The sequence below is a fragment of the Leptidea sinapis genome, chromosome 7 (genome assembly GCF_905404315.1).
Source record: "Leptidea sinapis chromosome 7, ilLepSina1.1, whole genome shotgun sequence".
Classification (NCBI taxonomy): Eukaryota; Metazoa; Arthropoda; class Insecta; order Lepidoptera; family Pieridae; genus Leptidea; species Leptidea sinapis.
In genome coordinates this window covers 12,029,939-12,045,027 of record NC_066271.1, presented here as the reverse complement: position 1 = coordinate 12,045,027, position 15,089 = coordinate 12,029,939, and the positions used below count along the sequence as shown (strand labels likewise).

The 15,089-nt window shown below is 34.9% G+C and overlaps 1 protein-coding gene across 1 annotated transcript in view; it reads right to left on the bottom strand.

Annotated features, from left to right (window-relative positions):
- Positions 1 to 9,169: 9,169 nt before the first annotated feature.
- The window catches only part of LOC126965263 (rho-related GTP-binding protein RhoN-like), a 122,645-nt gene continuing 116,725 nt past the window's right edge, over positions 9,170 to 15,089 (bottom strand). The window contains exons 6-7 of the mRNA XM_050808765.1: positions 13,423 to 13,566; positions 9,170 to 12,867 (exon numbers count right to left, since the gene is read on the bottom strand). Of these exons, the coding sequence (XP_050664722.1) occupies positions 12,787 to 12,867; positions 13,423 to 13,566 (225 nt within the window). The 3' untranslated portion in view covers positions 9,170 to 12,786. The remainder of the gene's footprint in view (positions 12,868 to 13,422; positions 13,567 to 15,089) is intronic.

The following is a 15,089-nucleotide window of genomic DNA, read 5'->3' as shown; positions in this document are numbered from 1 at the left end:
TTTGTAAAGCAGACATGACTTATGTAAAATTAAAATCAAATCAAGTCAAAATCACTTTATTTATGTAGATCAAGGATGACCCTTTTGAGTGTCAAAAGTTTTCTCTTCTTTTTACACTAACCACTTTTATTACTATACCTCTTTGCGTCCGTCTCTTTTTTTAACGTTAACTTAGAATTTTTAACACAATTTTTTTTAACAGCTTCCAATAGACTGAGATATCGTTCTTCAACTCGATACCTCCACGCATTCCCGAGATAAAGGGTCTTGACAGATAGACAGACGGCCAGACGGACAACAGTTATTGTAGTACTTCCTGTTGAGGTAAGGAACCCTAAAAATCGTACAGCTTGTAAAGACCGCACGAGTAAGGCTTATTTTAACTCAATTTACGTTAAGTATGATGTAAACTATTCTGAGGGTATTTCATCATTAAATCGTTCAATGAACTCTACATTTGAGCTTATTGGATCCTTTGTGATCTAAATTCACAACAATTTAAGAATTTCACTTTAAAGCTACGAACTTTCTAGCTTAGGTCAACTTTATTTTTTATTCAGTAGAATTTCGACTGTGACGTGTAATTTGAGATTTCGTATTTAACTCTGGACAGAGCGGTCGTGGTCATCACAAAGTGAAATCTTTTGGGGCAGATATGATGCGCCCCACGAGTTTCGCCACTTTTCCCTGCTGGCCGACAGTCTGGTGCACTCATTCAATGGAGCGCCCACAGCGGACTTGATTTGGTCGGTCCATCGCATAGGCGACCGTCCCCGCCCTCTGGTGCCCTCCACTTTGCCCTGAACGACAAGGCGCTCGTCGGCGTTCGTTCGGCGACGTGTCCGAAGATGTTAAGAATACGACTCTGTATTAACACCGAAAGGCGTTGTTTGTTGTGATGCAAATAGTTTCTAAAAAAGACCCACACACATTTGACGTCACTCATCATATAAGAATCAGCGACGATTGCATCTTGGTATTTATCTATTTATCCCAAGTTGTGGTAAATGTAAAAATTATAGAAAACTTTTGACATTCAAAAATGTCATATACTTGATCTACATGAATAAAGTGATTTTGATTTGATTTGATTTAGTCTGCTTTACAAATTGAATGTAGACACCAAATGTGTTAAATGATCACAAATTTTAACTGTAATGACAGGTATGTCTGAAGACTAACCCACTAATACATAATGGTCCGCTAACTTAAAGTAATGTATGTACACAAATAGTTAGTTACACTATTGTTATGTATTGACAACTATTACTAAATGTACTCATATAAATACTTCACACTGTACTGTTAGTGACGGATTTTTTTTATGGAATAGGAGATAATAGATAATAGAAGCTCATTCCACTGCTTTGTAATACGTGGAAGAAAGCTCCTTAAAAACCGCACATCCAGATGTTGAGGATGATATCCTAACTTATGGTGTGTCGTGCGAAGGTGGAATTCGGCGGCAGAAATCAGGTTATACAGCTCTTCGGAACACTCCCCGTAATAAATGCGGTAGAAGACACACAATGAAGCGACGTCTCTACGCAACGCCAAGTGATCCAGCCGTTCACAGAGCACTGGGTCCCAGACAATTCGAGCTGCTCTGCGTTGCACGCGGTCAAATGGATCGAGCTGATACTGCGGTGCGCCAGACCAGAGATGACAGCAATACTCCATGTGAGGCCGGACCTGCGCTTTGTAGAGCGCTAGTATGTGGGCCGGCTTGAAGTATTACCGTGCTCTATTATTATTATTATTATTTATTATTGTTTATGATTAACGGCCGTTCCCAATATACTATCTATAGATAGTGATAAATTACTAACTTTTACTGTCAGTAATTAGCTGCCAATAATCTGAAGCTGTCCCAATATACCCGATAAATCATTCTGTCAGCCTTATATTTGGACACGTGAATTGCAATTTCCATATAAACTTCTATCGCTGGTAAGCTATACGTCGTCCCACTGAAAGACAGCGTGTACGAATAAGGTGAATTACCGTTCATAAGTTTATTGGGACAGAAAAGTAAACGATAGTTACGATTTTTATTGAGATAAACTGAATATAGGGAACGGCCGTAAGACTACTTGATGCCCTAAGCAATCCATCCCTCTATCCGTATGTCAACTAGAATCGGTTGTTTAAACCTTTACCGCCAAACAACATTAGTTTTTTGTAAAATAAGATGATGAGATGTAACGTATTTTAGAAGTGGTATTGTAATGCGCCTTGCGGCTTTTCCGAGCATTGAATTCACGCAAGATAGTATTACGTCCAACGTTTTTAACATATCGGACTCTATGTACAATATCGATAAATTATCGAGCCTTTCTTGTGTCATCGTTGTCCTTTTTTAATAATTTGTAATTATAAGCGATAAAAACATTAGGGTCCACATTATTTTTTGGTTTGGTTTTTAGTGACGTGAGAGTGAGACGTGATGCCCTAAGGACGGATTTTTTTTGTGCTTCTTCTGGTGCCCCCTGAGACGTGATGCCCTAGGCAATTGCTTGACCCAACATTGATGCCAGCATGGAAAATCGCCTTATTAAGCTCAATAGAATCCAAGAAAGTGTTGGTACCCCAAACACACTCCCAGAAGTCTTTAGGAAGGAGAAGAGTCGAGTTGCGGAAATTGGCCCGATTATACCATACCACCAATTCCACCTTTGCACGACACGCCACAAGTTAGGATATCATCCTCACCATCTGGATGTATGGCGGTCCTCCACAGTGTGGTTATCAAGGACTCTGCTCCTATTGAGCAAAGTAATTATTTGATTAACACTGCTTCTATTGAGCAGTCTTATAGTTTAGTTTCTGGTTTGGAATATGTTCCAAATTATTTAAATTAGTCAATAAGACAATAGGGGACTCCTCTAACATGAAGGGAACATAATAATTGTAAAGTTATAAAAATTATAAATGTTAAGGAATGTAAACAAAATTTCAAATTCAGTTTTGTTAGCTCAGCAGAAATAATTAAAACTTTCAGATCCTTAGAAATGAAAAAAACTGCTGATATATGGGGCATATCTGTAAAAATAATAAGTTCTGTTATTGATGTCATAGCACCATATCTAGCACTAGTTTTTAATAGCTGTATTGAACATGGCGTGTTTCCTGACCTTCTGAAGTATAGTAAAATTACACCAATATTTAAATCGGGACTCACTTCTGACCCGAATAACTATCGCCCTGTTTCGGTGTTGCCGACCCTTAGTAAAATTTTTGAAAAAATTATTTTAAGCTAAATGTTTACTCACTTTAACACTTATAAGTTACTTCATATAAAACAATTCGGCTTTACTAGGGGACGCTCGACTACGGATGCAGGTGTTGAACTCATCAGGAATATTTTTAAGGCCTGGGAGGAATCACAGAATGTTTGCGGATGACACTTCACTTATATTCAAAGTGAAACGAAGCCAAGTTTTATATGACGAAGTAAACAATGCTCTATCTGACATTGTGTACTGGTTTAGCGCCAATAACTTATTGTTAAATAATCATAAAACCAAATATATTAAATTCACCGCGCCAAATGTCAAAAATGTAGATGCGAATATTATATTAACTGGAGAGGTGGTAAAACCAGTGGTATCTGCTATATTTCTTGGCATTACTCTTGATTCCAAATTGCAGTGGGGCCCCCATGTCGAAGGATTGGCGAATAGGCTTAGTTCTGCAGCAAATGCGGTTAAGAAAATCAGACGGTTAACTGACATAGATACGGCGAGATTAGTATACTTTAGTTATTTTCATAGTATTATGTCAAGTTATATATTGTTATGGGGCATTGCGGCCGATATTAATACTATCTTTGTGCTGCAGAAGAGGGCTATTCGCGCGATTTATAACCTAGGTCGTAAAGAATCATTAAGAGAAAAATTTAAAGAAATAACTGTGACATTCATAATGTTAACACGAGGAACAAACATAAACTTGTTATGCCTACTACTCGGTTGGGTCGAGTTAGTAAGTCTTTTGTTGGGCGATGTATATGCTTCTACATTAATTGTTAAAAAACGTTTGTGTGGGAAAGGTTATTATAGCATAAACGATTTTCTTAGTGACACCACGGACTGGAATTAAAGCGAACACCCTCAGGCTCTTTAATTATAAATGTTTATTGTACGATATTACATTGTAATCCATATTTTATATACAAAAAAAAGCCCGCTGAGTTTCTTGCGCCCATTCTTCTCAGGTCTGAGGCAGTCTCTTTTGAATGGGTGGTAGATTTTGACGTTAAATAAGTGATTATAAATCGTATTTTGAATAAAAATATTTGAATTTGAATTTGAAGGAGCTTTCTTCCACGTACTACAAAGCTGTGGAATGAGCTTCTTTGTGCGGTGTTGTCGGGACGATACGACATGGGTACCTTCAAAAAAAGCGCGTAAAGTTCCTTAAAGGCCGGCAACGCTCCTGTGATTCCTCTGGTTTTGCAAGAGATTGTGGGCGGCGGTAATCACTTAACAACAGGTGACCCGTACGCTCGTTTGTCCTCCTATTCCATAAAAAAAAATACCATACCATGCGCAATTGCTTAATTTGATTAAGGGTTAATCTGTCACTCTGTACTATAGAGAGTGATTAATTGCCTTTTCTTCCTTAAACTTCCTCCCAAAGCGCCATAAGAAGTATGAAAGTCAAAAATATAAAGCTAGAAAATAATTTATTCATATCGAAGTTCAGTTTCACATAAAATCAGCTAAGTAGGCTTTTAAAAAAGCTATAAGTGATATTTGCTGGCACCGTGCCAATGGCATACAATTTGAGAGTTAGACTTGCCAACTTTTGATACGTTTTTCAACATGTTTAATGGCAACTGCATTTCGACTGCAACTCTTGTTGGAGCATTAATGTTGGATGACCCAAAAAACTATATTCTCACCTGAAATAAATAAGGCAATAAATAGTCATGTACAGTCATTTATTTGTTCAAAATACCAGTTGGAGGCTCCTATGCACAGGATGCCGGCTAGATTATGGTAACAAGGGAGCCTATTTCTGCCGTGAAGCAATAATGTGTAAGCATTATTGTGTTTCGATCTGAAGGGCGCCGTAGCTAGTGAAATTACTGCAAATGAGACTTAAGATCTTATGTCTCAAGGTGACGAGCGCAATTGTATTGCCGCTCAGAAATTTTAGGTTTATCAAGAATCCTGAACGGCACTCCATTGTCATGGGCAGGGCGCCAGTGTCAATTACCACCAACTGAACTTCTTGTTCGTCTTTTCTCTTTTTTTCATTAAAAAGAAGATTCCTTGAGGATACTCTTTGAAGTCGCTACGGCAGCAAATAGTGAATTCAAAAAGAGAAGATAACGATGCAAGAAACTCTCCCAGTTTCTTTTATATTATATTAGGGTCCTTCCAAAATGGATGCCATACTAATTAAATCATGCTTCTTTTACAAAAAGCGCATAGTGTTATATCTTGTATGATGGTGCGATACCCTTTGTGTACGAGTCTGACGCGCACTTGATCGGTTTTTTGTTTCAAATGCTTTTATACCTTGAATAAGTTTGCGTTGTGTATGGCAAGATAGGGGCTTTGGGGGAGGCCCTTGCCAGTGGACGTCTTCCGGCTAGAATAGAAGGAATATGAAAAGACCAAAAAGGAGCAAACTTTGATGGATATTCTAATTAAATGAAATAGTAAAAATTGCGGAGGCTTTTGCATATGAGCGACTGCACATCGCTGAACCTTACACGTCAACTTGTAAATAATTAAACCTACAGATGTTTTTTTACGAAGAAAAGTGGAGCAGTGCTGCTTAGGGTTCTTGATTGAATCTTAGTTAATCATTAGTTATTTATTGTTTTTCGAAATAATCTCCGTTCCGAGTTCTAAAATTGAAATTCGGAAAAAATTTTCATAAGCAATGTTTCTATCTGGCCAGTTCTAAATATTTTCAGTGTTACCCACGTAGTAACACAAACGCTGGCAGCTGTTTCGGTCAACGGATCAGTAGCTATGCAACGCGGAAATGCTGCCAGTATTCCTTGTACACCTCCCCGTAATGTGTCTGTAAACAGTGTCTGTTGAGGAAGGTTTTCAACCAGTGTGTGTTGCTAGTAATGACTTACGGTACACAGACGTTGTTGCTAATTATGGGCCTGACAAAAAATCTCATGGCCGCTCAGAGGGCAATGGAGAGGGCTATGCTCTGAGTTTCCCTGCGAGAACCAAAGTCACAAATCTAGCCCAAATGATTGCGAAACTGAAGTGGCAGTGGGGGTGCACATAGCTCTGCGGACAGACGATGGGGCAGTAAAGTCCTAGAATGGCGACCACGTAACGGAAGACGCAGTGTTGGTAGGTTGGAGACAAGATGGACCGACGATCTGATCAAGATCGCCGGAATACGTTGGATGTGGGCAGCGAAGTGAACGATCGTCGTGAAAATGCTTGGGGGAGGCAAAGGCCTCCCCGGAAGATGTTCACTGCTGGACAAAGGTCCAGCAGTGAACATCTTCCGGTTGATGTACAGTTATTGTTAATATAGTATAAGCATTGCTTAGTTTGAATAAATATCTATACATATAAAAAAATATATGTTTAGTATGTCTTAACTTATTATAAACAAGCAAACCCGTCCTGCAAAAGTTGTCTAGTTAAATGATATTAATAACTCCACAAGGTCAGAGGCCTCTTTTTATTATTCGCAAATATTAAAAGCAATCTTGAAGTTCGGTCACGTAAAACTGACCCCGAGGGTTTCACGCCTCGTTTACATTTTAACCGTGTTTTAAGAAGAATTCTGTATAATAATGTGGTTAGCTATAAAATATTTGCCTATTTGAATATGGAACGTTAGATGGAATTTTCTTGGCGTTTTTATACTTGTCTTGAACTCTTGACTTGACGATAATTGCACACAGCATCAACTAGTCCTCCAATTTTAGACCGGTTTAGTACTTTTTTAGCACTGCAGGCAGGAGTCACTCAGGAGTCGAATTGGGGTGTGGTTCAAATTCAAAGCTCGCTTCATCGCTTTTTCGTTGTAATTTCTTCTAGTGGCCTCTTGAACACATATAACGTCAGTAGGAGCACACAATCTTTCTTTTTTCTCAATTATTGTAGCTTGAACCGAATTATATTTTTTATATTATACAAGTATTTATTATAATATTAAAATTCAATACTTATGTGAGAATTAAACTCGTCAACTCGTCTTTTAATTCAAGATATTGGCTATTAAAGAGAATTTAAACACTTTGGCTATCATTAAATTATTAACCCCGTATGTGTCACGTGTCAATCGTTTTTGTTCATCAATTGTGACATAATATGTCAATCTGGACCTATTGTAACAAGTATTTGGGTTCCCACTCCCTTGCAGGTGTGGAAATTGAAGTTCGTCGTTAAGAGTCGTAGAATCCTTAAGAGATACAAGTGCGACATGTCTTCTTGCTTGAGAACAAGGGCATTAAGGTTTTGTTCACGTAGTCGCGCGTAGGTCTGTCGTCAGTCAACGTGCATTACATGCTTTTAGATTGGTATGTTCAGAAGTAGAGCGAACCGCGCGCTCAGTCTAGTCAGTTATGGTTTATTATTTACAATTGATTTACAAAAATAATTGTAAAATTGCAACCGATCATTTCGGGTCCGCTCTGATACAAAAATTGATTCTTTACAAGTTTACTTGCAAAATATCTTCGGATTCACTCGCTTTTCGAAGCTAGAAAAGTAAAACAAGTCTAATAGCACCAGTATGAGTAAGTATTTCTAAACGGGCGACACAGCAAGTTATCTAGTGAACGAAGGGGGACTGCAAAAAAAAGTGCGTGGTAAGTAGAAAATGCGAGTCAGATTATAAATGTCATCTGAACGCAGCCTTAGGCCACAATCTCACGCTAGCCATGGATGTCTTCACAATGTTTAGAATTTTCAATGGCACAGACTTAACTGGTGGTTTCCCAGAAGTAGTTTCGCTTGCTGATGACTCGGTAACGAGCTCAAATGAGCAAGTTTTCAAGTTTTTCCTGATTGTTGTCTGCCACATGCCCGTCTGACACTTTAGAAATATTCGTTAACTGATAATTTCAACCAGCGTTCATTTGTGGGATTTTAAAATTAAACATTCTCATACATTTAATATGAGAATAGCAGAAATGTTTTAGTTTCCTTATTTTAAAAGGTTATTTAAGCTTAGTACTGATATTGAAGGAAACTGTTTACTAACCCACCAAAGTAATAAAGCTATCTTTTATTTGATTATAAGTTCAAAATTTTGTATTCGAAGTGACGACGTTGTTGTGCGATGCAATGGCATTTATATCTACTAATCTCATACTAAATGTATGAAAGTGTTTAATATCAAAATGTCGGATACTTCTCGATGGATTTAAGAAAAGTCATTGATGTCATTTTACAGTTTGGTTAATGTACTTTTGATATCAGTTTAAAGTTTTTTGATATCTGTAAAGCCGCGTCCGCTGCGCCGCTTTTTCATGTTTGTTAACACAAAAACATGTTTTATAAACAAATTAGGGGCATGGCGTAACAGTTTTGTTAAATAAAATATCTTAACGTGTTTACTGCGAGAAATGGATTACATTACCCGCGTTCTTCTGCGGGGAGGGAAATTAACGCATAATTAGTTAGTGTTCACTGAATGAAGACGTACTTATTATTAGTAGCTAGCGATAATTCTATTTGGTTTGTTTGTGATGTGAAGTGGAATAAAGAAAAATACTTTGTTTTTTTTTATACAACTGATAACATTAGTAGATCATAAATTAAATACAAAAAGCTGGATGCACACAAAAACAAAAACAGGTGCAGCGAACGGACTGTTTTGATAACTTGTTTTTTTTTAACATGTTTTGTTAAAAAAGTTGGAGCAACAAACCCGGCTTAATAGTTACAGATTAATCGCCCGGTATTATTAACGATTCCTGTATATAATGGGCTCATGGTACAACAATTGTGAGTGGTATGTTTACCACTCAAGATCACAAGAACTATAGCAGTCATTTAGATTAACAAACCAAGAAGCTTAAACCACAGTGCGTTGAAACCGCATTGTAAAATAACGCCACACAGTTGTTAAGGATGCATTTAGCTTTGTGGCGAGCTCTCGACTCTCAAGTTAGGCGTTTACTCATTCGTATGGCGAAGGAAGACAAAAAAATGAAACGAATATTAAAAAAAACATCGATTTCTATATTTAAAAACAACATCAAGAAGTGACTCACAACTGTAGGTATATTTTATAATACACAAAACATGCTACGAATGGAAATGACAAAATATACTACACGTTTGATTACAAACATGGATATAATAATGTCTAGATATGGCAGATTTCATAATGACCGAGCTAAATGGAAAGTTAATGTAATTAATTCACCGATAATTAGTACACCACATAGGGAAGAATCGATTAAAAAACGCGTCGATACATAAAAAAATCAGAGAAAAGTAAGTATTTCAACATTAATGTGTTATGTCAATCTAGGCTCAGTAATATTGCTAAATCTTTTAAAATGGATTGTGTTATATTTTATAACAAACTCCCAAATGATATAAAAATAATACCAATTAAAAAATTTTAATGTATCGTAAAAAATTAATTAAAATCTAAGGCCTATTGTAATGTGAAAGATTATTTGAATGATAAATATAGTTGGAATTAATGTTTATAAATCATTTTTATGAAATTTGTTACATTTTTTTGAATTTGAATTTGGATTAATAATTTCAAAGAGTAATATTATGTAACATATAATATACATATATATCTTAAAGTATATTAATTTCGATGTTAATATTAATCGACTTTGTTTATATTTTCCACTATATTTGTGTACTAAATAGCATTATATATCAATTAATACAACGAACAATGTCATAATGCCGCCATATTTAAGACTGGAAACATTTTCAAGAAGACTGTTTAATGTGATATGTTCAATCTAAAAATAAAAAAGTATTACTAAATAAATTACATCTTACTTTTACCCAAATGAAATTTAACATTTTCGTAAATATAACAATATGTAATTTAATTAAAGCTAACTTTGAATTTAAAGCTTAATATGCTTATTTAAATAATAAAAAACTATAGCCAATTTCTGTAAATATATTCATAATTACAAATAAGTAGTTTTAAGTTCATTTCATAAACTCAAGCCTACAATATACAATGTATGTATATTAATATAACATTTATTTAAACCATAGTTATTTAATGATATCTAGTTAAATAAGTCTTTGTTTTAGTGCCTGTGAAATACGATTCCATTAGTAAAATGCACTGTATAGTTATTTAAAATCGTTTAGATTTGATATTAAGATGTTTTCATTTTTAAAATTCTGATATATCTATAAACTAAGATCAAATTAACCATACAATGTGTTGCAGTCTTAATTATTTTAGTTCTAGTAAACAAATTTTCGATTTTGAATTGAATCATTTACCAGCTTCATCAAGACTACATATTAAGAGCACAAAAAGCGCTCTATTTTATCGACAACAATATTTTCCAGATTAATAAAACACTACTTTTGAATTACGCTTATATTATAAACATTTATATATTTTAGTTTTAAACTAACAAACAGATATACAGAGACGATGGATCTACCACGAATAACGAAGTTGTATCTTTACAACAAGATTGAAAATAAAACGCACATCGTTGACTGGTCGTACTAAAAAATCATTTTGCTAAACACCCACAACCCAGCTTTAAATTAATAAAACAGACAAAAATGTGTCATAGATAATTTCATGGCACATTAGATTTTTATCTTCATGAAACAATTCATCACAGGTACTTCATCATCATCATCATCAGCCGGAAGACGTCCACTGCTGGACAAAGGCCTCCCCCAAAGATTTCCACGACGATCGGTCCTGCCCTGCCCTCATCCAACCTATTCCGGCGATCTTGACCAGATCGTTGGTCCATCTTGTGGGGGCCTACCAACACTTCGTCTTCCGGTACGAGGTCGCCATTCGAGAACTTTACTACCCCAACGGCTATCTGTCCGTCGAACTATGTGCCCTGCCCACTGCCACTTCAGTTTCGCAATCGTTCGGACTATATCGGTTACTTTGGTTCTCCTCTCTCCTCATTTCTGATTCGAGGTACTTAATATAATCAAATACGTTTAAAGCGGAATGTTCCAAGGTGCTGCGATAGGCCCTCAATTGTACAACATATATAACACTGATGCATAAAATTTTTTGTTGGAGAGCCAATTGTTTTCGAGGCGGTAGTAATGTTTTAATTGATACGAAAAAGAATTATGGTATAATATTGAAGAATAAATACCTTTTATACATTTATTGTGATTGCCTATGCAATACCCACTCTCTAGGTATGTTCTACAGATTTAAAAATTGATACTGATTTACGGACAGCAGTTACTTTGCCTTTTTCTTAAAAGTCGTCAACTTTGTGCGGTTATTGTTGTCTATAAGTGTTTCAGTACGAAATTTCAAATAACAAAAACATCCTATCATCTAAGAGAAAAGACTAAACTCTCGTTTTTCGAAGTAGGCCCGCAAATATATTACAGTGTACATGAATCTAACACCGATATTACAAGCAACATGGATGTACAAAATCTAAACTAATGCAGTAGTGGACGTCATATCAAACATTTAATGGACCTCCGTACTTAATATTGTCCAGCATTGTGCAAATTACTTAATTTATCACAAATCATGCTCAAAAATTTGGAATACTCTAAAATACCATTAGGATTGACTGAAGATGACTACAGAAAGACAGTTAAACTTACGACAACATGATAGAGAATGTGACAACATTATTGAACCTCCTTAATAACAGAAAAAATTTAAGGCATGGCAATACAAGCATACGCCTTTCTCCAGTAAACATCAACAAAGGAAGTTAGATCTAATTTGAAGGACGCTGGATGAAAAATGAAATGCTGATCAATCCATGTATGATTAATTGCATTTGCGTTTGCGCTGTAAGAATTTAAACCATAATATTTGAAAGGCAATTGTTTTATAGCCCATTACCGGCAATCCTCAAATTTAACAAGATTTGTTAATCATCGAAAGTCTAACTTTTCAAAATGGTTTTGAAGAATAGTTCCTAATGAGCATGATCGATAACTTAGTCAATATGAAAATTGTCTTACGACGTAATAAAACATGAATAATATTTTAAAACATTATTTCAATGTTTTACATTTCATAGTAATATAAAATTTAACATTAATTTGTATGACGGTCTAGAGCGCCTAACATCATCTAGCCATTGATAAATTATACCAAATATTTCTTTGCAAAACAATTTACTACAAACAGAATTAAGTAAGGCCTTTAAGAAGGTTTTTCTTTCTGTCTGTAGCTCTTAAATAATATTTGGTGTAATTTATAACACCATTAACAATTCCATGCCAAAACATTAATTTTACATATCACAGGGTCGCGCTCTCATTAATTCTTAATATTAATTAATTTACATATTTAATTTCAATACTATCAATTTTAAAATTTGTTTCTAAAGAACTCTGTTCTCTTAGTTTAGTATTTTGTATACTTGTATTACATAATCGTAGACACCTTATATAGTTTAATACCTTCGTAGAACAATTCTTCACCGTTTCTTAATATGTATAATCAAATACGTATGAAGAGGGATGTCCCAAGGTGCTGCCATAGGCCCGCAATTGTAGAAAATGTATAACACTGATACATTCAATATTATGTCACTATATTACGATGGGAAGTGGTCGTCTAACAGTCATGCGGCCACCTTGATGGGTGGCCGGCTACGGATCACATAACACAACAACTCTTCGCTCGTCCCTTTAGCTCTGCTTTCAAATCACGTTTGCTCTTGCTGCGTCCAACTTGTTTCTGTGGGAAAAACGTGTATATATAAATATTGGACAAATGAGAAAATTTCAAGAACCATTAATGTTTAAATAATACACGAAGAATCAATGAAAAATTTAAGAAATGGTACTTAGAAATTAACAATATTTTATTATGAATGTAGATTAATTAACTGATTAAATAGGAAAGCAGATATTAAAAGGAAATTATCAATATAAAAATAATATGGTATATAGTATTTATTGTAACCAGTTTTAGTGTTACGCACTTTCCCATAAAATTTTTACTATTAAGGTACAATTTTTACATAATTTCGGTAAAATATTATTACTTTTTGATTTAAGTACATATATTTTATCAATACTTAATTTCATTTTTGGAAGGTTATTTTTAAGTTCAAAATCATTATAGGTATTTTAATTTACTCCAATGAATAAAAGAAAGATATTAGATACGTAATTTTCTATTTATTTATTATTCGCATTTTCTGTGTGTGTATTGCGTAAAGAATAACTTTATTTATTTCTTCAAATCGTTTTCTCAATATCTTTTCTCTTTTATCAGTTCTTTATTTACCTGTTGCTTCATTTGCTGTTTATTTAGTTTTCCCAACGCTGCAAGTGCTGCAACTTCGAAAGCATCTTTCACACCTTTGCTTGAAGCACGGGCAGATGTTTCAACGTAAGTTGTGGCTCCGAGTTGTCTCGCTACTGATAGTGCCTGTAAACATTACCAGAAGTTATAGGGCATGCTTATTGTCATGGTAATCTTCATCATCATCAAAATATCTGGAAATATTTCAAGATCTGTTTAAACTGATTCCTACTTGGTCCAACGGCCTAACGTCCAGGTATTTTTCGGTTATGTTGTCTTGTACACACACACACAAACATACACTCACACACATACAACATACCTACATCCTTTATGATATATAAAATAGATATTGTTGTCAAAATTACATTGACATTTTATATTGTACAACTGACCCATGTCATGGGCTATCATAGTTTAGGGGTCGAGGGTAATTTTATGCAAAATTGTATTTTCTTTTTGCAACAAATAAAGATTTATTTTTATTATTTCTTGTGTCGAGCCATGGTCGACCATCTCATGCTCTCGTTTACCACCAGGAAACTCGAAAGATCGTTTAAATAAGTAATCGTGAAAAATAAAAGAGAGAAGATAAGTAAAATAAGATAACACACAAAAAAATCTAGAAGATACTGAGCTCTTCTTATGTTACAAAATCTTTGTCTTATAATACTAAAGTCCACTTTCATCTGGTTTTTCCAGGGCCTGTTTATATCAATTAAATTTCACAATTAAAAATCCTAAAAACTCAGATATGTGGAATTCGTTTGTATGTATAACACTCTGAAGAGGTAATGTTTAAAAATTGATATGTAGACGGAATCTGATGTGAAACAATCTTATGGTGATCCAGTGGGTTGCCCTAGAGGTCTTATACACCATCTTGTTCTGGAAGGTCTCTAAAAACCAGATATGGTTCCAGCACTATACCTAACAGGTGATGCAATACGAATTGGTCTTTAAGGTGTCAAGTATTAAAACTATCTCCAATCACCGAGAAAGGAAACTTTTCTCAAAGTTTGGCTATTCAAGGACGTAAGTAGATAATAGTCGTAGTAGTAAACATCAGACATCCATTTCGGCAGTAGGAAAACATGAAGTCACAGTGAAAGTATCAAAAATATATCTTTTCACTACCAATCTTTATAAAACCTACATAAATAACTCCAGTCCATTTATCTGATTAGAACTTCCGATACTTAAAAGGTGGTTGAACCTTGTATTATGTTCTATAATTGTATCGTAGTTGAGGTATGTCTGGTTTTGAACTTCATTTATAGATTCATTTATAGAAAAATTCATGTTTATGGCTTCTCCCATACCACGTGTATCAAAACTTTATAACTCCATCTGTGGTGAGGTAGATATTTTTAAAGATTCATTATCTGCGTTTAAAGAAATGTTACGAGATTGTTAGGCACCATATGACTTATATTCTTCTTCTTTTTTTTCTTTTCAAAATCGCAATTTGTGGTCTTGGTGTCACGAAAGTAAAGATTGTGCATATTGTGACACCTTTAATCTGTTGTACATTCAACTCATATTTTGTTAATATTCAATATATTTTAAGCGTATTAGAATGTAACAACTACTGGTTGTGCTATAAATAAATAAATGTCTCTACATTTTTTTTTATAAGGCGGTGCAAT